The sequence below is a fragment of the Equus caballus genome, chromosome 5, assembly GCF_041296265.1.
Source record: "Equus caballus isolate H_3958 breed thoroughbred chromosome 5, TB-T2T, whole genome shotgun sequence".
Taxonomy (NCBI): Eukaryota; Metazoa; Chordata; class Mammalia; order Perissodactyla; family Equidae; genus Equus; species Equus caballus.
Window position 1 is genome coordinate 103,969,403 of NC_091688.1, and position 27,274 is coordinate 103,996,676.

Sequence of the window (27,274 nt, forward strand, 5' to 3'; positions counted from 1 at the left end):
CATCACCTGCATTGTATTGTAGACAGGCAGTAGGACTTCCCACGACATCCTAACATGTCGGTGACAGCAGACATGGGCGTGCTGACCGACCCTGGGATACAGGGCATTCTTTCTGCTTTTCCTTTTTGTGTGAAGATAGTTCTCCACTGACCACAGCAAGTTTACTACATCTGGAAAGGTTTATATAACATCCCATTCTCTATTTCTGCCAGACCTAAATTTCTCCATTTGAAAGAAGGGTTAGCACACAAATAACTCAGCTACTCAAAATTATTAGGAGGCTAACAGCTGGATATTTTCTCTTCTTCAATCACAAGACAAGCCTTGCAGTCCTAGTTTCAAAACACCTCAGCAGGCCTTTTGTGCTCTTACGGGTTACTGAAACTGCTCCAACATTTATTCTGGTTTTTAGAAAAGAGAGCAATGGTGAGAGAGATGGCAGTGTGTCTGCATTTTTTTTTTTTTCAAAAGGATAACACAACTACAGAAATCTGGGAATCTCTAAGTACCCAAGTTACCGAATGGAACAAATGGTGCCCAGGGAAATTTATTTTATAGAAAGCCAGCTTCTGGGAAAAATCAAGGACACAGGAAAAACAAGGGAAGGAAGAGAGAAATTCTGACTCATCTTCCATTATCATAGCTACAACAGGCAGAGCGTTCACCTACAACAGGACGTAGTTCCAAAAATGATATGACATAAGCGAACTTGATTTTCCCAAAGAAACAGTGGAATACGGGAGTTACGCTGTTGAACAAAAACCTCAACTGACACTTTTTATTAAAACAACCACATATAGCATAATGAATCAATTATACATGCACAGTTAGGAACTTTCAACACGAATACAAAATCAGGTAAAGGGGCTATGTGGTAATTAATTACACACAACTGTGTTTACTATGCCATGATACCACATTCACATCTTTCTTAATTATAGTTCTTGCCTTACAACTTCAATAAGCAAATGCTGCAGCAAGAGCTTCAGGAAATCAGGAAATCCAGAAAATAACTTTCTGTGAAGATTACTGTGGGCATTTTTGAGGATTCTAGAGGGAAGGCTCAGGGATATTTGATAATTTTCTGATAAAGTCAACAGGGGAATCGATTTGCTTATATAATCTCATTGTAAAGGTCCTCATGGCAAACACGACTATTAGAAACCAAGTTATTATTTGGCTGCGTCTGAAACAGAAACGTTTTCTTTTTTAGCAGCCATTTTACCTACATGAGCAATATCGCCACAGACCATTTTCCTAATGTTATAGAAGAACATTCCTATAAGAAGCTTCCACCAGGTCTTATTTGCACTAATTTGCTCATATTTTTCCTCTTTGTAATGTCTTTCTTCATATCATCCAAGAGTCTTAGTGTGGCCTTACCCACAGTGGTTTAAGTATCAACATTCAAACCAGAATTCGACCTCATATCCAGAAAACCCCATTCTTCTGTATTTTCATGCATCATATGCATTGCTAATTCTATAACCCTTCACTTAGCAACACAGGGCCTGCCTCAGGGTGAGCAGTTGAGGAATGGTTCAAGAGCATTCTCTTTCTTTATGAGCAATAGTTTTAAGGGGACTCTGTCTCTGGGGGCCGTGGGGAGGGCAGGAAGACTGGCAGAGATCGCCCACAAGCACTGTCCCTCCTGACAGTGCAGGTGTCCCTGCAAGAGCTCGGCCAGTGTCCCCAGAAGTGCATGTGACTACCCGCCTGCAAGCAGACAGAGGCCGACTTTCATGTTCCCAAGGTGTCAGGTTTTGCTTTGTTTTTTCCTTTTTCTGAATAAGAAGGAATGAGGGATGCATCTAGACAAAGGAAGTGCGGTAATCCCAGATCAATCAGTTGGGAATCTTTAACGGCCTTCGCCCCACAGTCCTACCTGACTATGGTGTTACAAAGGTGGCCAAACTGTTTTGAACAAAAAGGCTTGGAGCTTTCCTGTTTTTGAGAAAAATATGACTGAAGAAGAGGATATCAAGATGTTAAAGTATTTGTACAAATGTCAGTTGATGTTTCTTTCAGATAAAAACCTTATCAATAAAATCACTCAAGTCAGACAAATGAGAAAATGTGAGTCTGCATCGCGCGTCTGGAGCAGGCAGACAGAGTCGAGGTCTGGGTCAGGCTAAGTGCTGAAATGTGCGATCATGGAAAGGCAGGGAGGGAGGACGTGTGGGCGGGCTGCTGTATGGAGCATGGGTGCGAGAGGACGGCTGCCCTGGACGAGCCCTTCTAGCGCCCACCGGCGAGTGGTCATCAGCCTGGGATGACCTGACTGAGCAGGGCTGTGGTCGGCTCTTCCACAGTAGCCAGGGGGCAAATGACACATGGGGCACCTGGCAGAAAAGAAAAGGTGAGAGGCCTGGCGAGCCCTGAGCTCTGAATTTACCTCCAGACATGGGAGGCAACGATGTCCCCTCAACCCGCAGCTGGCCAACAATCGCACAGGAGTCCAAAGAGAGGCGCTCCCTCCATCATACTCCAACCATGGGGAAGGTGGGAGCGCCATTCTTCACACCCTGAACCCCACCAGGTCACCTCTGGGGTGCACCTCAGAGAGACTCGTGACACACCCACATCCCTTCTCCATCCGTCTGTCTGTGCATCTCTGGCGGACACTGGCTGTGTGCCAGGCTCTGTACTGAGCATCACAGGAGATACAAAGGTGAGCAGGATGCACAGCTATCCTCAACGTGTTAGAATCTAATGGGTGAGATGAGCACAGGAAACGAAGATGTGAGTGTTGAAAAAATATAAAAGGACAGACACGTGACACGTGGCAGGGGACAGGACGAGCTTTACGGAGATGCGGACGGCAGAAGCCATGGCCATCACAGACGTGTTGGTCCTTGGGTTCTGACAGGTGGGGGCCCATAGAGGTGGCAGCCCAAGCCCAGGGAGGGAGGCAGGAGCTGGGCGCAAGAAGTGGGGAAAGAGATGACGCTGCACGCTTCAGTGCCACACGGCAAGGGAGGCAAAACTGCAGGTCGGAGACCTGAATGTTTGAAAACGGAGGAGAAAGTCTACCGAATTTTTCTTTTAAGGAAGAAACAATTTATAAAATAAACATAGATATCAAATTTCTATTCTGAACACCATTAAGACAACTAGACACCCCCAGGCTCTAAATCTTCCCCTTCGTATCTCAAATACCAATATGTATTTCACTTCACTTGTTCCCTTGTTTTCAGAAACTCAGACATATTCACAGGTGGGGATTTTCCTCTAAAACAGTCAGAAATTCTATTTCTTTCCAAATAGTCTCACGGTGACTCTACTACCTGTCGAGAGACATGTTAGCTATGGGACAGAAGTAATCAAAACGAGTTTAGGAAGGCAAACTTGAACAGGTGCTGTGTGTCGCTCCAACTGTGTATCAGTGACACTGACAGTGAAGAAAAAGTGCTGAGAACGCACCCAGTCACAAACTGAAACAGGGAGGTGACGGAATACCTAACTGAAATAGTTTCTGGAGTCTTCTCAAATGTACTATCATGCTATGTTAAAAAAGAAAAAGGCCCTGTGAGAAAACTTTCACTCGTAAAAAGTGCAGAAACTGTTAGAAACTAGATTGGCTAATTTCTAAATGAAACCCATCATAACTGAAGTCATTTAGGAACCTGAATAGCACCATTTCTTGCAGGGTGACAAAAGAAATGCTGGAGGATACTGGAGTGTGTCTCCTTCACAGAAACCCATCATTATCGACAAGTCTGCAGGGCCTGGGTTAGCCCTGCTAATACCCTTACGCAGCCAAGGAGACACTCAGCTTCTGCTGACACACGGCCCATACTCAGAGGGTTAGAAATCCCACGTGACGGGATGGCTGTGGCAGTTTTCATCCAGATGTTTGGAATCTAGAAGATAACCACACTGAATTCCCATATTTTGATCCCATCTGTGCAGTCAGTTACCTTGTTCTATTATCTCTGAGATCTTCTGTCTCTACAAACAAGTTACCCACAAAGAAAGAGACACAGCCCTCAGGGCATGAGACTAAAGCCTACCTATCACTAGTAAGCTATTACGGAACAACATACCCATGAGCTTTCTTCTTGAAAAGCACGTGAATCCTAACTTTAATAGATTAGCATTACTCAACACAAACAGCCACAATGTGCGAGACAGGTCTAATCTGCTAGCAGTTCAGAGAAATCATGAGAAGAATCAATTCAGCCAGAGGCTTTGCTCCGCTGGTGTTTCTGCCTCTATTTAGGGTCCTCAGAAGGAATGGGGGCTCCAGCCACACTGTGATTTGGGGTAAAACATGCAGAAAGGAAGGTACGAGACAATTCACGCGTGCACACAGAGAGAACGGGGATCAGAGCAACTTGTAACCTGGCAACACTTTGACCTTATGTTACCAAAATCTGTGTGACTTCACAAGGAGTGCTTCCTGTATAAAGTCTATTAAAACTGCCCATAATGTTCTTTTTCATAATAACTTCAAAGGGTAAGAATACAGCCTTGTTTCAGTTCATTTAAACTGATTTCTGATGGCTAATCTGAGTTCGATAGCTGTCATTTATTTTTCTGTGTATGCTATGTTGTCCAATTGATAGAACATATTTGTTGATCAGAAGCAGTAACATATATGCGTAGGCACAGGTGAAAGTTCTATTAAACAGCCACAGGGAATAAATTCTGAATTCAGCTGAGGTTTACTAAAAAAAAGAAACTTAGATCAATATATTGGATCCCTCCCTCTTTCAAGAGGGAGCTTGTGCAGCCTCTCAAAAGGCAGTATAAATCTGAAAACCTACTTCTGGGAATTTATCGTCAAGAAATACTTCAAGTTCAGGTAAAATTTGTGCTCCAAGATGTTCATGACAGCATTACTTATAAGAGCAACAAACTGGAACCAACTTATAAGTTAATGCTTCATCCATATGTTGGAATATTTTGCAGTGATTAAAAATGTTTTAAAATAATAATGACATCACATGTATATATTATGAAATAAGTTTACAAAACTGTATATATGTATATACACACATATATGTACGCACACATAGATCATGATCAATTATGTTTAAAATACGCACAGAAAGTGATCATCTCTGAAGAGTGGGATTACGAGTGATTTTTAAATACCTTCCAGTAATTTTTAATCTTAACTAAAACAAACACAAATGGAAACTGAAAACCCCAAATAATACTTCTATTTTTGTGGCAGTGCAATGTAGTCAAAAGAAAATGAATTTTAGAAACAGAAAATCCTGGATTGAATCCATCAATCTCTTACTAGAAATGTTATCTTGGCAAGCCAGTTAATCTTTCTGAGCCTCCATATACAAAGAGTCCAGCATAATAAACATTATTTACTCCAATACTGCTAGCCCTTTAACTAAGGCCTCACCCTGCTGTGATTGTCTAACAGGCTACTCTCTCCATAGGAGCCATGCAGAGAGTGACCCCTAAGGAGAAGCATAGCCAAAAAGACAAGAAATCCCCAGAATTTCACTGTACTTTATATTAAAACAATTGAAGAAAAATGCTAAAATCATCCAATCAGGGACTATTGATTCCAATATCTGATTAAGGGTATTACAGCAAGATATCTGCTTTCCAACAATTTAAAAAAACAACACTCAAACCTCTCAAGGGTTAATGTTATGGTCAGACTCATAAGTAATCTGTGAGGGTGTACTGACATAACCTTTCTGAAAAGCAATTTGTTAACGGGCATCAAGAGGAATATTCATACTGTGTGTACTAGCAATTCTACTTCTAGAAATCTATCCTAATGAAATTATTCAAGTTGGGGACAAAAATATTTGTTCAGTGATATGCTGGAGCATATTCCATAGGTTGGGACAAAAGTTAACGTCCTATAGTAGGGGCATAAGTAAAAATTATTTAAAATCATATTTCCTAACTTTGTAATGAAATAAGATGTAAAATACTAATTAAAAATAGCATACAAAATATTACATTCAGTAGGTCACAATCATCTTATGTGTGTGTACATATATACACAAATACACACATAAACATGCAATGAAAAATGGGGAAAAACCAGACCCATTATTGTTGATTATGTGAGCAGTTGATTATAGGAGAACATGGTTTTCTTTTTTATATTTTTATTTATTTTTCAAGTTCCCTACACTGCCATATATTAACTTTATAAAGAAAACCTTAAAACTCATCTGTCATCTGAAAAAGTAAAAGAGCTGAGGCAAAACCAAGACCTGAGAAGGTGTTGCCCTAAACGAAGGGTTCACTGCTGCCCGAGGGCCTCGTCCCCACCCCACAACACCCATCTCTCAGCTCTTGTTCTCTGTGTTTGTCCAGTTCAGCGCACCCAAGAGTCTGCTACTGTTGGAATAATATAAAAATCCTCTATGGAGCGTCTCAGGACTCTCAGAGGAAAGGTGCTGGATAGTCTCTCTCAACACAGCACGTGTCCTGGTAGAGGACAGCTCTGGGCTTCAGAATCCAACAGACCTAGGTCTGAGTCTGGATTCAGTCTCTGTTTCATTTTTCAAAAGAGGGCTGACAATTCCAATTTTGCAGATTTATAACAATAATTAAATGCAACTAAGGTAACGCATACGAAAATACCTATCAAAGTGCCTGATTTTCAATAATTATTGGTTTTTTTTGCAAATTAAACATTAAAAAGTTGGGTTGCACACAAAGTAGAAATACTCTGCAGAAAGCATTTAAGGAAGAATTATGATTTAAGATAGTACATGTACATTCGTATTCAATCGGTCCCTAAAGCAGAACTTGTGAGCAGACGACGACTGTGCAAGAAAGTGCTGACCCTGCACGGAACTCCACACCATCTGCAAGGGCAGAGGTCACCACTCTTGACCAGAGAGAGTACACATTTTCCTACCACACTGGAGCGCGGGTGAGTACAGCTAAAAGCTAGATGTATGAGGACTGCCAAGGATTTTACAGGCCCCCCGCCCCCAAGTGTGAGGTTTGGTCTCTATAACGACTGAGGTATAAAAAAGATTTTTAGATCATTAGATAGATATTTTAAAAAACAAAGAAATCATTATATTTTGATATAAAAGGAGGATTTAAAACAATAATATCTTTCATTCTTATTGGATAAGGTACCAAAGAGCTAACCCCCAACAAACCAGCTTCCATCTTTCAACACACAATCAAATGTCCCACTACATTGTAGTATGCCATACACACTTCTTAGAACTCTCCTTTGCTGACTTAATATAACACAAAGATTATTCCATGAATTCACATAGACCTGTCTCTCTATTTTTAAATAGCTCCTAATGTACATTATATTGGTGGATATTTAGGTTATTGCCAATCTTTTATTATAATCAATGTTTTAACGAATATTTGACGTACATCTTTGCTCATATGTCCAACTATATGCATAGCTTATATTTAAATTTGATGTATTTGACTAAATACACATATATAAACTATATATATGAATCATATATATACATACAGTTTATATATATGAAAAACGACACTGTCCTCTCAAGAGGTGGACCACTTTACTGCTGTCTCACAGTGTGGGAGGGTGCTGTTCTCCACATACTCACCAACATGTGTCAAGAAACTTTTTGATCTTTGCTGATCTGATGGGTAAAAATATCATTCAAGTTTTAATCCGCACTGCTTTTATGCTACATGAGCAAGACATCTTTCTACTGTCTCCACCTCTCTACTCCTATAGCCTGCTCACGTCTTTCTATTGGATTGTTGGTCTTTCTTTTACTGCTCTGAAAACTACTTGTATGGTAGATAACTTAGCCCTCTGTCACATGTGTTGCCAATATTTTCCCCACTTTATTCTTTTGTCTTTTGACTTTGTTTACAGTGTTTTTTTCCACGTGTAAATCTTTGATATTTTTAGAGTAGAATTTATTAGTCTTTCCTTTCATGGATTCTGGTTTTTTGTATTCCTTATAAAGGCCTTCCTTACTCCACTATTATAAAAAAAATTTGTCCCATATTTTCCTGTGGTATTTTAAAGCTTAACATTTCTATGTTATATTTTTCTGCTCCAGTTAGAATTTATTTGGTATAAGGAATTTTATTTTTCCTGGAAGGTTACTCAGTTATCCCAACACATCCACCGAATAATCTCTTTCCCTCCTCCAATATGAGATGCCACTATTAACATAACTCACTATCTAATTCAGAAGAATATAAAAAGTTAAAATATGGGGCCGCCCCGGTGGCGCAGCAGTTAAGTGCGCATGTTCTGCTTCTCGGCAGCATGGGGTTTGCTGGTTTGGATCCTGGGTGTGGACATGGCATGGCTTGGCAAGCCATGATGTGGTAGCCGTCCCACGTATAAAGTGGAGGAAGATGGGCATGGATGTTAGCTCAGGGCCAGGCTTCCTCAGCAAAAAGAGGAGGACTGGCAGTAGATAGCTCAGGGCAAATCTTCCTCAAAAAAAAAAAAAAAAAAAATTAAAATATAATGGGGATGGCAGCGGCTCTGGTAGAGGAATTGAAATCAGTGTCAAATAACTTCCCTGGCATGAATGACACCAGACATTAACTTAAGAGTCAGTGAGGATAAGGAGGGAGTTCTTTGGAATCGCTCTGTGTCCTGCCTGTGTGCTGGCTCTAAGAATCCATGATGTTATCAAAACTCATAGAACTGCACACCAAAGAGTGAATTTTTACTCTTTCAAATTTAAAATATTTGCAAAGAATAATGGAATAGTCCAGGTATCGGTAGTAAAAAGTATTTTGTGAAAGGAAACCACTAACTTTTTTTTCATTCCCATAATAATCCACTGGTTCTTCTCTGAAAGATGTAAAAATGCTGTAGATGTGGCCTGTCACTCACTGACTTGCTCTAAGCTCTATCACTGATTAGAACAATGTGTCACACACTTGAAAACAGTGCTGGTGAAAAGGAGAGCTGTCATTATTTGGGTGAAAACTCAGAAAGTAATTCTTCTAAGTATTCACCAACAGTCCAAGCTCTGGGGAGCCCAGAGAACAAAGGAAATCTGCCTTTAGCAACATCTCCTCTTTTGTGCCTTTTTGCTGTTACTGTCTTCTCTCCCTCGAAATCTGTCTCTTCCTTTCCCTGATAATACAAGTTACTCTCAGCAACGGAAATCAGTTCACACTCAAGCATAAATGACCATTAACATCTTCCTCTGTATTTTTCCCATAGGGTTTTCACTGCAAAAATATGGAAGCTTTGGGCAAAAGCAAAGATATTTATGATGCTCTGGCCAAGCACATGAACTCCAGGTTCAAGGTGAGTCACGATGCTGCTACACCTGGCTGAGTGACCTTGAGAACACTGTCTTATCTCGCCATGCCTTGTCTTTCTCCATTAGAATAATGGAAGTATTTACTTCATAGGATTATTGTGAGGATTAAAACAAAATAATACACATAAAAACAATTTTTGAAGTGCCCGACACATTAGTAAAACTTGATACTTTGCTGCTGTTATTACTAATTTCAGATATGAGCAGGCAGCTGTGGCTCCTCAGTAACCAGAAATCATGTCCTACTGCTTTGTACTTTATTTAGCTACAGTATGAGGCAGTAGAAAGAGCAGGCTTGAGTCCCCACCAGGCTACCAAAGGAGCATAATCTTGGGAAAGTAACCTCAGCTTCCTTGTCCATAAAATTCTGACCCCACAGAAGTCTCAGGAAGCCAGGACCAGATCATGTATATGCGTAAAGAGCTTTGCTAACCAAAAAGCACTCAACACATGTTAATTATTATACCAGAACATTTCCATTTGGTCATAGATTATTGTTATATTCTTGGTTAACAGGTTCATCTTCATTCATATAATGAATATATATATATATATAAAGATATATATAAAGATTCATTGGAGATAGAAAAATAAATAATAAAGGAAACTCCTTATTACACGCTCCTATTTTAACAGAATTCTAGTTTTGAACAATCAAAGCCTCACGGCTAAGAAGGCATGGAGAAAATTATGTGCATTTTTATGCATTTTAAATTGAGTTTTTGTGTTACTAATTAAGGAAAAGAATAGTGCATTTTGCATTATCATACCACCAATAGAACCAAATATCATGAGAGATTTCTCCTAGTCTTGAGCTGTCATCCTCAGGACTCTGAGGAACACCATTCATTACATTACACCTTTGAAAAGGGGCCCCTTCTCAATTAATGAGACAATGCACGTGGAAAAGCTCAGTAAACTGCAAAGAGTTGCCATAGGTCAGAGGTTGTTAGAATTAGTCTCATCAGTAACGTATCTAATAGGCATCTCAAAGATAATTTGGTCAAACCAAACTCTGATCCCCACCCCTGACCCAAAACTGCTCTTCCCAGAGTTTTCCCATTTCAGTTCACGGTAACTCCATCCTTCCAGTTGCTCAGGTCAAAACCTAGGAGCCACCGTTGATTTCTCTCATTTTTCCCTCAACCCACATCTAACACGTCAGCAAATTCTGTCAGCTCTATCTTTCCAGTATTTCTCATCCCCCTCCAACCCGAGCTGGGTGGCCCATTAGCGCCTCTGGCCTGGACAGCTGCAGTGGAACCCACCTCCAGCCTGGCCTTAGTTTCCTCCACTGTACTCTCTGCTCCCTAACTTACTGTTGACTTACACTTTGATCTCTCTGGTCCCTAACTTACTGGTTGACTTACACTTTGCTCTTTCTGGTCCCTAACTTACTGCTGACTTACACTTTGATTATTGTTTGTCCACAGGAAAGGGGAGCATGTGTTTTTTCCACTTTTGCATACCTTGTGCCTAGGATAGTGGCGGCATGTAGAAGAGTAGAAGACATGCATGATATTTATTGATTAGAAAACAAAAACACTGTCTTAACTTGTCTCCCCGCGTAACTCTTGCCCCTGCAGTCTATCTTGAACAGAGCGGTCAAAGTGCATGTGTTAAACCTTGGTCCTTGTCGCTCCTCCGCTCCCATCTCACTGGAGCACTGGCGAAGTCCTCACTGGGCCTGCAAGAACCAGCATTACTGCCTCGCCCTGGCTCCCAAACTCTGCTGTCCTCTCTGACCTGGCTCCTCTCCTCATGCACTCACATTCACACACACACATGGGCCTCTCGGCTCTTCTCAGATGTGCCAGGCTGCACTGGCTGCTCCTTCTCACAGAAAGCTCTTCTCCCACGGACCCAGGCTCCCTCCAACCGCCGTCAGGTCTCAGACGGCCTTCACCCCCACCACTCCCAGCCCCTGGCACTTAGTGTCCTATGAAGCACTTATACTTCCCCACCTGACATCAGGCCTACCTATTATACTCACTACTTGGGTGACTATCTTTCTTTCCTCTCTAAAAGAAAAGCTCCATCAGATCAGGGATCTTCTCTCTCTCTCATTTTCTGCAGTATCCTAGCACCTAAAACTGCTTGGCACATGGTGGATGGTCAACAGCTATTACGGAACGAGTGAAAGAGGAAATTCTCTCACTGGGTATCTAAACCCACACGGTAGTTAGTCATCAGGAACGGGACACGTCCCTCGTGAATGCCTCCTCCAGGTCACCCCTTCTGTCCATCGTGGTCTCCCACAGAGACCTGGTGTAGTCCATCAGTCTTTCTCCAAACAAATCATCAGCCCAGGAGTTCTCCCTAAGAGATCAGAACTGTTATCTCCACCACGACTCCCCTGGTTTTTAGGGCACTGGTGAGGATTTTTCTCATTAAAATGTACTTATTTCATAAGCAAATTTTTTCCGAAATCTGCTTTACCCCTGTGTTTCTGGCCACAGCTGCACTGTTGAGCATTGCTGCCAGAGGCAACTGATTAGTTTAAAAAATACACACTCTGCTTTAGGCTGGCATCTATTTGTATTTCATTATAATGTGATATTAAATACGATGCTTGGACTCTTAAGATGTCTGCAGCACCGCACATCCGCCCCCAGTTCAGCCTGACGGTCTGCCTGCAATGGTGGGTGGAGCAGGTAGTGTCACTCCCAGTAGCAAACAAGGGAGCTGAGGCCTGGGAGAGCTGGTCATGTAGGACACCCTTGGCATGATTTCCAGCTTTTGTTTTTTAAATCTTATTTTATTGCAAGTCACCTTCAAACCCTTAGACAGAAAAGGCTGTTCTGGGTTAGTCAACTAGTGTTTTTGAAAAAAGCCTCTATTTTGGACATCCTGTTGGGATGCCGAACATCTACACTTAACATACCCCGTCATGATGTTTCTTTTTGCTGAAGTTGAGCTCTAACAAACTGGACAAAGATACACAGGACCAACCACTCTGGGGTTTAATTTCCAAGAAAGCATATAATTTATAAAACTATATTTTTCCTAAATTTTTATCTAGTGGTAATCTAATTTTAGATACCCCCCAAGCTGGTTTCTGAAGAAAAGTTCTACCTTCTGTCTTAGACTTGAAACACCAGAGTGTCACCCTTACCAAACAGCTCAGAAGTCACCCTCTCCAAAGAAATCTGCTCTCGAGGCCCGTGCTGGACCCAGCTCCCTCCAAGGCCTCCTGTACCCGTTTGCCAGCTGTCTCCCTCAGTAAATTCCACATTTATTTAGGGCAGGGATTAATCATCTCTGTATCTCAATCAGCTAACACAGTCCTTGGCCCATGGCAGGTGCATAAAATATGAAAGCTGAGTAAGTGAAGTGGCACAGCTCCTCTTCCCACTTGGTAAGGCCTGCTGTGGTCCAGCACTGCCAGTGATTGGGTAGATTTGTCTGTGTGATTTGGGGGTTCAGCATCGGGAAGCCCATTCACCCAGAGTTACAAACTACGTTCTCTATTAGTATAGGTGATTGTCACGTCTCCCATCTGACTTTTTCTTGTATTTTATTTATCAATTGGTTGAGAAATCAGGGCATGGAAGAGAACTTTTTGTGGGGGTCCTTAAATCTCTTCCCAGTGTGGACCAGTGGACTTTGATATTTTTATTTTGAGAGTCTTCTCCTGTGCTATCAATTACTCCCAGACTATCATTGTTTTATTAATGAAGTAAAAGACAGCAAGGCCAGATATTGCTGTGAAACAACATATTACTATGAATTCAGCAAACCCCAGAAAAGCCTAGAAACAAGGGCAAAAATTTATGATGATAAAAATCTATGTCATCAGTAGAACATTCTGTTTAGTCTACATTCCTAAAAGCCTATGGTTCAAAAAGTAAGCATCAAATTACCTATATCAAACTTCAGGCCTCTCTCCTGTGATTCTGCTTTTTCCAAAAACCTTTACACACTGTTCTAACAAACATGCAACCATACGAATTGGATGTGCCAAGACCCGCCCCCCACCCCACACTTCTCCCCATAATGTTGAAAGAACGCCTGAGGCCAGGCCCACAGGACGACGCGTGTCTTCTCACACAAGGCACCTGACTGAGCCCCTGGAGGAGTCCAGGAGGAAGCCCCAAAGGCAGGAGCTGAGCAGACTCTGCCTGTCCCACGGACACATTTGACTTTACCCAGGCCTGGAGCCTTCCTCTGGGGAAGAGTTTTGCAGACGATAAAGTGCTCCCATTCATCTGGTGGTGGTGCTTAACAAGGCTGATTTCACATAAATCAGGTAGTATGATTACTGCATTTTTACAGCTGAGGAAACTGTGACTCAAAGAGAAACACAGCTGGGAATTTGGAAGGTGGGGATTTGAGTCCCTATCCTTCAGACTTCAACAGTTGCACGTGGTATTTCCGCTTTCCCAACCCCACTAGTGGAAAATGCACCATGGGTGCACGAGAGAAGGACCATGGAGGTGAGGATATGTTTACAGACAACAGGTAGAATACTCCTCTACAAGGCTTCCAAAGGACTGTCCTCGGCCTGCACACACAGGGAGAAGATGAACAGGAGAGCAGCATGCAGAGGCTCACACAGCACACAGTGAGTATGCGGCTGCCAGACTGTATGCCAATGTCCCTGTGACGAGACTTAACTAGAGTTTGGGGATGGTGATTTTTCTGCCTTGTTTGAAGATGTTACATTAATACACAATAAACAGGACACACCTACAGCCTCTGTGTCTTTTCTGAGTTTCCAAGATCTGTAGGCCAAGCCCAGCCTGCTTCCTATGTCATCAGGCACTCAGGGTTTCCTCCTTTGTTGTCACGTGTTGAACCACCTCTTACCAAGAGAAGGAGGTCTCTCCAAAATTTCCCCTGGATCCTCAATCTTTTTGCTATAAAACCAGAATCTATGCACAATGCACCTCATTTCTATGGGCATTATCAAAATTAACAAATACTAAATAACCCCAAACTCACCCTCAGACACATGTCCATGACGGACTCCAAACATTTTGGCTTCAGTGTCCCCAGAATTAATTCAAGGAACACAGTGTCAACAGAAGCTCATTTGCTCGTTGGCCCTTTCCCTTCTGCACCTAATACCATTCTGTTCCCAACACTGAAAGTGAGGAGCCTGAGTAGTCTGGGCATCCTTCACCACACTCATCTAAATGGCTGTCCAATCCCAAAGTTTATGTCTACACAACATCTCTCCTTGTGCTCCCCTCCATTCAACTTCTGTTACTGCTGCTCAGGTTCTTGATCTTCACACTTCTTCCCTGGTCTGCTCTAACCTTTCCCCTCAGTAGATTCCCTGCACCCAGTCTGTCTCACCTCCTTCAAAGATCTCCTTGAAGACCTCCCCTCCTTAGGGTCACCATCACAGTTCCTATCCTTTCCTACACTTTTATCCCTCTGTGAAGCTTTAGGGAAGGTGCTAATCACACCTTCTGCCAACGACAGGTAGTCCATGCATCACCTGGGAACTCTGCCTCCAGCCATCACTCTTTTTGATATTGTTCCAGGTACTAATAAACGTCAATTTGTGTTAGAGCTGTTTCTATCCCTTTGTCATCTCTAAACTATCAGGAAATACCTGGAGAATCATTCTCCCTCTAATTCATCAAGTCATTATTCTCATCACCTAAAAAGGTTTTGAAACTCTGGTTGTCTGACCCCATGTTCCCAGACTACTCAGAGAAGAGCCGAGAGCTGTCCCTCTTTCCATTTCCCATCTCCTGCCTCCTCCCCTGCTGGTCCAGCCATGTGAGGCCGGCTTCAGCTCTGGCTTTCCGCCAGGCTCCGCCTCCTGCAAACGCTCAGTGTACACACCTTTCAATTGTTACTGTGATCTAAGAATCTTTTTTCCTGTTTGATGTATGAGGTGTATAATCTTTATACCTCATTAAGTACATTTCTTTTGGGCTGTAAGTTACTGGAAGGCAGGCCTATCCAGAAGTATGAGGAACTTTTTGCCAATAAGAAATCATGCAAGTAGATGCTGTTTGATGATCAAGAGGACAGCATTCAAAGCCACTCAAAAAATATGCAAAATTTAATAGTTCATATTTTGATTTCTGTCTTGAGCATGTGGTTACACCATCCTATCCACCCAACACCCAGTCATTTTCACATCTAGAGTGCCTGACAGTACCCTAGGGTGGGGTTCACTCTGATCTGGTCTTGGCTCTGCAAACTTAGTCTACAACCATTGCTGGAGATCTCTGTCTATCACTAGAGCCCATGCAGTGAGTTACCAAGCCTGGGGTGGATCCAAGTGCATAGCGCTTTTCTAAGTGACCGGCGCCTCATCTCATCCATACTTACTCGGTGAGGTTGGGGAGGCTGCACCTCCTTCTGTTGATGTGGTCGGAGGCTTCGTGTCTGGCACTGGCAGAGGCACAGGCCTGGCCATTGGTGGTGGCGGCGGCGGTGGCAACATTGGGGTGGGAAGGAATGGGTTGTGCACTTTGCCTTGGCTGCTCCCATTGGGCTGTGAGGGTGGAACCAAACAAGACACGCACAAGAAAAAGAAGAAACAGACACGAACCATTAGCTGCTTCTGAAACAAAAGATCATTAGGCACCTACGTAAATTACTAAGTATTCTAGCTGCTTGGATTCCTCCATAAGAATATACGGATGAAGAATTGTTGGGCTGTTCTTAAGGTATTCCACAAAAGTACAGTTTTAGGCACACATGCTCAATGCATCCCAAACCTATCTCTTGGATTACTCCGACCTTCTTTGCATCCTGGTTCTGTGAAATGACCCGCCAACTTTTCCTTAGAATGTTTTGATTCTGTCTTAGCTGCTACCTTCATCATCAGTCTTATGATTATTAAATATTTATTTAATATGTGCTTTATAGATTGCAGAATTATTCCATCATGTCTATTTATATAGATATAATGAAGTTTCCTAAATACGTCTTTGAGACAAAAAAAATTCTCATGCTTCAAAGTTATTATTATATAGCATTTAATAAGTATGTTAAATGAACATAAATTTCTTTCACATATTGTATAACATCAGGCACAGAAACTTTAGAATTCAGCTGTCAAAATTCTGCGAGGAAAAAATATCACTTCTAATTTTGATTTAAATTATATAATCATATGCCATAAGAGTCATATTTATTTGGCCACCTGATGTTAGAACCACCAAATAACAGCTCTTTCACAAAAGAAAGTTTCCCTCTGAAGAAAGCAATAAAATCCATTTTATTTTCAAGTTTTTCAAAATAGTCCCATGAGGAGACCCACCTTAAACCCTTTAAAATGTTGATCAAACTGCAACACTGGGCATTTGACAATTATACAGGATGATGTCAGGACTATTTAAATAAAGTTAGAAATTTGAAAGTCAGATGCCTGATGCTGTGGTCACTTCAGTTCTCTCATGGTTTCCCACGTGCCATTCTGACCCCAGACTCAGCGATACCATTCACCAACAGTGAGAGCTCTATTTAGGCCACAGTCCCTAATCAAAACTCAGCTGGGGGAGGCCCTGTGTCCCAGGATTTTAAGTGTAAGCTTCATAATTCTGCACAGGCAGCCTCACTCCCTCATCAACAGTCACTGACATATTTAGCATTGTTCCTCAGAGACTATCTCATCTGACAGTCAGAATGTGCACTTTCTTGCCGGCAAACTTGCTTGTGTGTGATTTCTGAGTGGCCTAGAAGTCCATAAGTGAATGCTTCAGAATGAGCCAAGCAAAGGAGTACACAAGCAAAAAGAAAAGAGGCGCCATATTGATTTGTTGTCTAGACAGAAATGTATCTGCTAACACATCACCAGACATTAGTCAAAGCTGCCTGCTCTGTCTCAGATATGCAGAATCAGGTATTTCTGCAAGGGAAGAAAATCAGTGATAGAGCACTGTGATATAATTTTCTAAATTAGCCAATAATAGTTATGGCTAATCTGTGGCTTCATGAGCGATTATGAGGAGAAAAGGAAAATCACATTTTGCTTCATGCTGGTCATTGTTTACCCTTCATTATTATTATTACTGGCCTTGGGATATAGATATCCATTGTAAACATTTAGTTCTATATTTGAGATAAAATTTGTGATTTTAAGAAATCACTTGTACGTTTGGAATATTATTTCAAATGTGATTATTTGGTTTATTTGAGAAAAAAACAAAAACATTCATTTGAAGCTATTGCATACTGTTTAGCTTTACACAAAGATAAGTGGGAAAGACAACTACTTGCAGAAACAACAAACCACAATAAACTGTACTTCTAGCATCTTGAGTTCAAGTGCTGGTCAATTTGCTCTAAAGTGTTAGAAGACTGTATTTTTAAAAATATCAACTTAGTTGATCTGAAACATCTGTGTCCCCTCATCCCTCTACCTCTCCCCACCACCTCAAATCGTTATTTACAATTATTTGGTCTTTCTATTTTGTTAACTGTGTGAGCCCTAGGTTAGCATGCAGGAGGTGGAATGACCAGCCCACAGACTAGAAGGTTATATAGTTCAGCCTTGAGATGATTTATATCCATAAACTTGACAGTGGCGAACTTAATACAAACACTGTTTTTAAACCCTGGCCACTCACTCTTAGAGTAAGTTAACTTTCCCACAATCTAGAACAAATATGACATTTGCCTTCAGTCAGTCAGCACAACATTAGAACACAAGGTCACATGGTCACAAGGTCTCCCCTTGTTATTTTTACATTTGGTTAATATTTCTAAAGAAAGTGAAAAAAAGAGGTTTCCTTACATTGAGGAACCCCACCTGTCCAGCCTGCTGACCAGCATCAGGGCAGACAAGCTGGACAAACTCTTTCAGCGTCTCCTGAGGGTGGTAGCGGATGGCTGGGTGTGAGAAGTAGGGCCCAGGCTGCTGGATGATGGGTGACGTCGGGAAGTGAAGAGTCGATGGTGTTGCGTGTGGACTTGCTACAGGGAAAGGAAATGCCAGAGTTACAAAGAGAAAGACTTGCTTTGCTGCAGCTTTTACACCTGATTCAGCCCTCCTTCTGCAACCTTGTCTCCTGACCCCGCGCATAGTACTGCTCATGGGACTGAGCTGAACACTGGAGAGGGCTGACAGATCTTCCCCAAGGCTCGAGACAAACACAGAGGTTAGCTCAGGGTAGAGTTTCAAGCTGTCTTTCTATTTTCAGTGGACATGAGTTATAAAGGCATTAATAATCCTGGGTGAAGCTGAAGATTATTCATTACCTTAAGAGCCTTTTTAATGAAGCAAGCAATAAAAAATGTATTTGGCAGATTAGACCTGATCTAACTGGCATTACATATGACAAATTCCAGTTTGCACATATGGACCCCCTTTCATGCTGAGCTATCCATAGACAATAATTCATTGTTAAAGCTCTTATGTCCCTTTCAAGGAAATTTCTAGGGACTAATTCAGGATGAAATTTTTTTGAAGTATGTAGTAAGTGATCACTTAACAATCCTGTGCAATTTGGGTGCCTCACTTTACCTGGAAAGTTTATGTCGCCTTTTTTTTATTTTTTTACCATTTCAAAGCCAAACTCAGAAAGGCGTGAGTGTTAGAGCAGGGGAAGCCACAGGCTGAGGAGGCAGTGACACCTGCCACACTGCTGGCCCTTTGACCATGAAGACTGATAAAAGCCTCAGACAACTATTAGCCCCTTATACATGAACCCTGGTAAATTTTGTTTGTACAAGACGACGATTACATTAGATTAAAAAGCTTATGTGAAATGCTTAATAATTTTTCTGAGAGAACTTCTGCCCTTTAATTGGAAGGATGATGGATAAAACCTGCTAGAGGATAAGAGCAGCCCCAGGGTTTAAGATACTCAAACCAAGTAACGCCAAGACAGCAGCGCTCACTTCTCAGTGAGGACCAGAGAAACACTTCCCAAATAAACGCAGATGAGAGTATCCCTCTTTCCTTACTTTTCTTGGTTTAAATCTTTAAACTCAAGGAGCCCCTGCAAAGAGAAAACAAAGGAATGCCCAAATTCTTGGAGAACAAGACTTTGCTAATACTAAGAGTGACTCGTAAAAGCACTAAGAAACCTAAGTAAGACAGGCCATGCTTCCTACCACCATCCCACTGGCACGACTGAGGACTGTGCAAGAGGACGTGTCCTACTGATCCCTGGGCATGAGCTCTTGCTTCCATGCTGGGATATCTTTAGGGTTGGGGTATTCTCTAATAACTGAGATGGCCAGGACGTTGAGGTTCAGAATGGCATCTGTAGCTTTTAAAGAGTGGAAATGGGGGTTTGTAGTAGAAGCGACAGTCCAGTCCACGTCTTGCAGATGCCCTGATGGAACCCTTTCGTTCATGCCAGCTTTAACCTGTCCAACAAATATTCACAGGCTCCTACTATGGGCTTGGGATACAACAGCGAGCCAACGCAAAGTCCTGTCTTCAGTTATACAACTGAGGGCATCCTGAACACAGCCTATTCAAACCAGAGTTCCTGTCCATCTTCCACCCCTCATCTTTGCTCTTCTCTCAGTCTTTCTCATCTTAGTAAATAGTTTTTCTATCTGTTTGTTTACTGTCATATCCCCAGGATAGCGTCTGGCACTCAATAAATATTGGTTGAATGTACAATGAATGATTAAATACATGAGTGGTACTGAAATTAATAAAATAACCATACAAATAAAGATAGATCTAAAACTTTGGGGGTTTTTCACCTGGCAAGAGCCAGGGAGCTTGTAGAAAAACTGGCAAAACTTAGGGCTTCACACAATGAATGATAAATCTTGGAACCCATAATTGTCTCTGAGTTAAAACTCACAAGCTAAAACGTCAAATGGCTCTGATCATCTATTACTTTGCAAATTGTGCTATTGGCTTTAAAGCACCAAAGGAATTTTTTCATCTAATATGGTATGGCTGGGGCCAGCCCCGTGGCTGAGTGGTTAAGTTCGCACACCCCGCTTTGGCGGCCCAGGGTTTCGCCGGTTCGGATCCTGGGTGTGGACATGGCACCGCTCATCAGGCCATGGTGAAGTGGCATCCCACATGCCACAACTAGAAGGACCCACAACTAAAAAATATACAACTATGTACTGGGGGGATTTGGGGGAGAAAAAGCAGGGAAAAAAAAAAAAGAAGAGTGGCAACAGTTGTTAGCTCAGGTGCCAATCTTTAAAAAAAAAAAAAAAATAATAATAATAATAATAATAATATGGTATGGTTGTCTTTACTGATAGCAAGAAACTTTGACCTAGTGTCCTGCATTTGACCAAACAGTTTCTAGTTAGGTAGGGAACGTGGCATTTTCCAAACAAAGCTGGGAACGTACTGAACATAACAAAATGATACATTCAACTTCTGCAGCGTGTCAGACACATAGGTGGCGACTCCATTATTAAGGGCCCCTGGGAAGCAGACCTTGATGATAAAGTGGCAATGCTTCAGGAGCTCAATGGAAAGCGATAAACGACTGTTAGATTATGAAATCATGGAGGCCAACAGAGAATGCTGCCCAAGGGAAATATTTCCTTGGGCAAACATCAGGTGGATAAAAGTTAAAGAAATTTGACAGAGGAAATAATTCAACAGGATCTTGGAATTCTTCCCTTAATTGTTAATAAACATCCTTGCTCTCTTTTTGTTGTTGTTGTTGTTAAATATGTAAAAGAAAATAAGTAACAACTTAAATTTAGATCTTAGTTTCTTTACTATATCTTACTAAAAACAATTTACTCACCTTTTCCTTGTGGCATAGAGTTTATTTTAACACAAACCTGAGAACACATGGTACTACATAGAGTTAATTCTATAGTGACTGATTTATAAGGATCAATTAATTCTTAATTAATACCAGGAAATCATTTAGGCTGTAGATTGAAATTAGGCAATTGCCGAGTCTGCATTTCAAAGGGTCATCCTTCACCCTCACTTTCTCATGCCTTGGACTTTCTGGTTCAGCCAGTAGTTCAGTGTGGAACTGGATATAAATCATTCAAGATTCGGAGCTCTAATTTCTTTCAATAGAAAATGGTTGTGTTAGAGACATCGCAAAGTTCTGCTGAATGCACGACGCCCTGCTGTTTCTCGGGATCACCTGTCAACAGGACCCTCACTGGACAGGGCACTCGGCAGGCTCTTCATGGCTCCAAAGCTCAGACTTAAGATCTCAGCAACGCCTAAATGGTTTTTTTCCTTTCCTAGTTCTTGTTTTCTCTCTTTTATCTTGGATTAGACGTTTTCAGTGTGCCTAAGTTTTTGTGTAAGTAGTCTCAAATCACTTTAGAAAGTTTTGTTGGGGTTCAATCAATTAATCAATCAATCAAATTCAATGGACGTATTCTGAGATGGTCAGACCAGGCCCTACAGAAGAGAAATGACCATTATGAATCTGGAACAGTGCTAACACAACACACAAAGAATGGTATGAGTCCAAATTTTTGACAGAGAAAAACATCTCTCATGGATGTGTGTGTGTGAGTAGTTGACACTATAAAAAATTGCAGCACATTATGTAAATACATATTTAGATCCTTTAAAATGTGCATTATTTACTCGAGAGTCAATAAAAGCTTTTCTCAAGTGGTTACCGTTTATTGCCGTGCATCCATCTGTATCCATGTTGATGTTAATACAATTTTGTGTATTAAAAGGCACTACAAAATTGGCTGCTTCTGGGGGCTAACACTCCTAGTACCCCAGGCCATGAGAGGCAGAGCGTCAGGACTCCATACTGGATGCATCTCACAAGGGGTTTAAACCTAAACCAGAGGTCAGACTTGTTTAAGACAACTGCTTGGGCTTTTCACAAAGAACAAAACGGGAAGGAGGAACTTTGATCAGGTTTCTCTGGCTGGAATGGCACTGCCTACACATTCTGAACAGAGCAGCCACAGTGAAAGACGCAAGAACCAGGGCTTCCCAGGGGGTGCGGGGCCTGGTCACTCACCACAAAGTGGCTACATTCCCAGATGCTTAAACAAAGAAAGCGGGCCAGGCAGGTTGGTTTACTTGTTTGCACACCCACAAATTCTCTAAAAAAGACTCTCTTGATTTTAATTTGAAAGAGAAGTTGTTAAAAGTGCAACACAATTAAACATATATTTTTTAACTTAAAAATGCTTCCTCCTTTAAAGCAGAAGTGATTAAGACAGGGGAAGGAGAAGGTCAAAGTCTTTACTGTATTATGGTGTATGTTGACAGACACATGACCCAACAAGGGATTCTGGGCTGTGACTCCACCGGAGGGAGGAGGTCGGATACACACACATTCTTCCTCTGAGATGACACCAGGGAGGCATGGCCAGGTAGGTGTGCAACCGGGTATTTCATTTTAAGTCTTAGGGAAGAAAAAGATAGAAGAACGTAGTCTTCCTTAGTATTTCCCAAACATAACCTCCAAGAATTCTAATAATCCTCCCATGTTTTTCCTCAACCCAAAATTTCATGGGTTGAAGTCTGTTCCTGTATTTAACCCTGGCATGGGCTCAACTTCTTTATTCCTCGTCTACGGACCACCACAGATTCTCACAGAGTGGACAGGCCCGGATTCTTTTCACGTTAGCTTTCTGCTTTCTGGCACCGGCCCTTCAATCCTAGTCGCGCCTCAGTGGCAGGCTCCACAGAACAGCTGTCCAGAGTGTGGTGCAGACAATAAAGGAGAACCTCCTTCAACGCCCACACGCAGCCCGCTCCCCCACACGACGAATGATCACTCCTGAACCCTCACAGTCTTATCGTTAAGCAACACTAAGTTAGTGGCAACAGGTGAGATTCCAAACTACTTCTCTTTGTTGGCACCACTGCAAGAAAAGGCTGCTCATCCGTCTTCAGCAGTAAAATGTTCTTTAGACAAATAACCATTTCCATAGAGTAAAAGGTGGCATTAAGAACTCCTGACTACCCATATTTATAAGGAAAGAGTTTAATAAGGCAGAGCTCTAAAGGGAGAAGAAAGTGGAAGAAAAAAACTGCACTTAAAAAAAAGGGCATGTGGAACTTGAATTGTTTGGCTTGTCAACTACTATATACTTTGTTTCTTTGGAAATTCAAAACCACAATATGTAACACCATAAAAGCCTACCTCAAGCTGAGAAATCTATCTTAATGGTACATAGCTATAATTTATAAATCATGCATGAGTCAGACCTGCCTAGAAGTTTGAAAGTTTATGAAAACCTAGAAGTTTGGGGTTCTGGGATTTATTTTAACAGAGACACAAGGAAAGATGAATTGGCAATGGTTTTCAAACCTTTAGGAGGTAGAACCTTTTCTAAATAACAAACCTTTGACACAAGCAAGCCAAGGTTTTCAAAACATATAGTACATATCGTTAACATCACTGAGATGAGATGCACGTGAAAGGACCTGGATATGTCAAGCGAGAGAAACATCTGACTTGGAAAACACCAATCTTTGTATATTATTGCTACCAGACAAAGTAACTTCAGGCCACAGGAGATTTCCAAGGCAGCTGATAGTCTAGTATTCTGCTTGAGTTAAGGAGATCTTCAGGGTGGAGATCAGATGCCAATGTCTTTTGGAAAAACATACACAATAAAAGGAGTGGGAGAAAGAGAGGTCAAGGTCTTTTTAAACTTTTATTGAGATCAATTCTTGCTCAAAGGCCCTGATTTATAGTCTGGACCAGGGGTTGGCAAACATCTTCTGGGAAGGCCAGAGAGTGGAGTTTAGGCTTTGCAAGCCCCACGGCCTCTGCTGCAGTTGCTCAACTTTGCTCCTATAGCGCGGAAGCAGCCACAAAGATCACATAAACAAACGGGTGTGGCTATGTTCCAACAAAATTTTATTTTTTCTCAAAAACAGGCAGAGGGCTGGATTTGACTTGTGGGACAGAGCCTGCTGGCCCCTGGTGTAGACCCACACAATTCCTGTTCACTCTCCAAACACCTGCCATGCTCTGAGTGTGAGCTGAGCACCTGACGTCACCGCTCCTTCCATCTCTTCCCTACCACACCCTGTCCTTGTTCCAGCTGGACTTTCTGCTGAAGCCTCACCTTTGGAAGCTTTCTAAAGCAATCTGCTTGCCTTCTACATCTCCATTAATGATCCACTGCCATTTTTTCCTCCCCAAAGCCCGAGTGAATGGTTGTGTATCCTAGTTGTAAGTCCTTCTAGTTCCTCTACGTGAGCTGCCGCCACAGCACGGCTCCAGGTGTGTGTGGTTCCTTGCCCAGGAAATAAACCCAGGCCGCCAAAGTGGTGAGAGCGCCAAACTTTAACCACTTAGGCCGTTAGGGCTGGCTCTGTATTTTTTTCCTATTGGGAGTTTGTACCTTTCGACCATCTTCACCCATTCACCCTCACCCCTTGCCACTGTAGCTCTTTGATTGTCCCTCTCCACCCTTATTTACTGTGCTTTGGTCTGTGCTGGTTTCCCACACTGTGTGTGCATCATTCTAAGTTCAACAGATGAGTTAGAAAGTAGAGTGGGCTTTGGAGTCAGAGAGACACGGATTGAAATTCTAGCTCCATCACTTACCAGCTATGCCTCAAGTTTCCGAACTTCTCTATGACTCAGTTTTGTCATCTGTATAATGGGGCTAATAATATCTCCTAGATTTGTGGTGAGGATTAAACAAGACAATGTACATAAGGCACATGGCGTGATTCCCGACCATGTGGTTAAGTAATCAATCAATAGTTTCTTTTATTGGTAATACCATTCCAGGTGAGGATGGGGATGAGGAAGGGAAACGAATAAATTGGATCTGCTCCATGTGCTAAGATCCGTTCTGATGGCAGAATACACAGGGAGAAGCAATGCTGAGGAAGAGGTCCCTGTTGCCTGTCTGTTTCCTGGACAAATGAATACATAGATGTTGATGACAGAGTATGTACTATCAAGTATGGATATGACAGGAGGGTCTTGAAAAAAATTCCATAAACAACAAAGTGTAAGACCAAAGCAACAACAGCAACAACCTTGATTTAATAGTCATAAATATGATGCCATATAAAGGCTCTTTTTTGACGATATAAACTGACTCCCTACCTTTGTTTAAATCTCAGACTCTTTGACACTTAACTATAAACTTAAGAGTGATGGGTCCGTCTCTTTCTAGACTCTCTTTTTCACTTAGACCCACAATCCTTGAGTGTCCACACTGACCTCCCCTTTAACCATGCAGCCGCCTGCTACCCAGGCAGACTTCTGACCTAACTAGAATGAGAGCAGGGCCTCCTCACGCCCTCCCAGACCCAGATACAATGGAAACCTCCACTTCCCCTGCAGGGCCCACCCTGTTAGTCACTGCGAGTTGCTTATTACAGATATAATACACATTGAATGCTAAAAAACCCAGTGTTTTGAAGACCTGGGGCACTTTTCAGGAAAAGTTTCTAATGAGATAAAGGGACTTGGGGTTTAGGTTTATTTCTGCTACCACCTGGCTTAGAGACGTGGGCAACTTCTCGCTCCTCTAGCTCTCTCATCTGCAGAATGAGGAGTGTGAACTACACGACTGCTAAAGCCCAGCTGGCTTCCAGTTCCAGGGGTGTGGGACTCAGACTCTGGGATGACATTACAATAATTCAGTACACTTGATGCAGGCTGATCACACTGAAATCCAAAAAATCTGAAACAAGGGAGCACGTGCCATAAAAGAAATCATTTTTAAGAATGTGTCTGGGATATTAAGTTCTAGAGTATATCTGGACTCAGTCTCTAAGACGCCTTGGCTTCGGGAAGTTTTAAAACCCTGCGCCTGCTAGTTCAAGCTCTGAGAGCGAGAGTCCCCGCCTGTGGATCCTAACAGGGCCTCTTCTCTGAACGTGCGATACCTGCGCACGAACTGCCCAAGCCGCCAAGACTGCTGATGGGAAATGTGTTCAAACACCACGTGGCAGTGGTGACTGCGGGGTTTTCTGAGGGAGATTCACCCTGAGTTAATATCTGTGCATCTTCCTCTTTTTTTCCTTCTCTGTGAGCCGCCGCCACAGCATGGCCACTAACTGAGGTCTGTACCCAGGAACCGAAGCCGGGCTGCCAAAGTGGGGCGTGCCGAGCTTAACCGTGAGGCCATGGGGCCGGCCCAGGAGAGTGGCCGTTTAATAAGCAAAGCTGACAAGTTCCAAGTAGGGAACTCGAGCTTCTACGTAACATGCAAGCAATACGATGAGGAAGAGATGAAGAGTAAAACACAAATCCAACACCTAAGAAGACACCCGCCAGCACAGACTGGATGACCACAGAGATGAACAGAAATAGGCGGGGATCCTCCAAGCACCTGTTGGAAGTGCTCTGAGCTGCGAGCTGCGGTCCTGCGGAGATGTCACGGGCGTCGCTGCGGGAGGGCTTGGGCTCTCGGAGCGCCACGAGTGCTGGCACCTCAGCCGCCTGCGAGTCTTTGCCAATGTTTAAAAAAAGGCAAAACTATCAACTAAACAAACAAAACCCCACGACAAGCACGAAGCCGCCACTGGTGTGTGGCAACCTGACCAAGCGGCCAGGTTTAGCTGCAGGTGAGCCCTGTTTCTGAGCGACGTGGTCACTGAAGTGTGGTTGCTGTTTGAGTGTTCTCCTGAGCCCACCCTGCAGGACTAAGGATTTACCCCTCCTGTTGGTGCACCTCACACAAGGGCACGAGGCCTGGGGAGGGTCCCTCCAGGGTTGAAGTCAGGGGACCCGGCGTTCACCCCAGCTGGGTGTCCATCTCCCTGTTCCTTGCTTCCTCCACTGCCAAATGGGATTCTACGTCTTGTATGGACTTCAGAGCCCCATCACTCTGGATCTGAAACCATTCACCCCTTATGTTGATCCACACAGTTCTTTAACATTTCCGAGCCTGCACGTCCTTGTGTGTAAATTGGGTAAAGCAGCGCTGATTTAAAAGACTCTTCTAAGGGTTAGAATTACTGGTCGTAGTGCCCTGTATGTAGTGGGCTCACTCACTAGAATGTCTGTGCTGAGAATCTACCACATGCCAGACACTGGGCTAGACTCCGGGTTATGTGCCACTCTGAGGGAGATTCTCCTGGAATATATTAGGGTCTGTGAGAAGTCACCAGGATCACACAGTGCAGCGTGGCAACGGGAGACACAGGATCCGGGGCTGAACTGGTTTTGTGGACGAGTACGGCATGGACTCAGTCA

At 42.6% G+C, this 27,274-nt stretch overlaps 1 protein-coding gene across 25 annotated transcripts in view; it reads right to left on the reverse strand.

Annotated features, from left to right (window-relative positions):
* The window catches only part of NFIA (nuclear factor I A), a 520,959-nt gene that overhangs the window by 33,197 nt on the left and 460,488 nt on the right, over positions 1 to 27,274 (reverse strand). For all 25 annotated transcript variants that reach the window (XR_011438921.1, XR_011438924.1, XR_011438925.1 and 22 more), the window contains 2 exons: positions 17,950 to 18,128; positions 15,537 to 15,702 (listed from right to left, as the gene is read on the reverse strand). Coding sequence is in view for 17 of the 25 variants with exons in the window: in XM_070267567.1 (XP_070123668.1) it covers positions 15,537 to 15,702; positions 17,950 to 18,128 (345 nt within the window). In the remaining 8 variants the exon portion in view is untranslated. The remainder of the gene's footprint in view (positions 1 to 15,536; positions 15,703 to 17,949; positions 18,129 to 27,274) is intronic.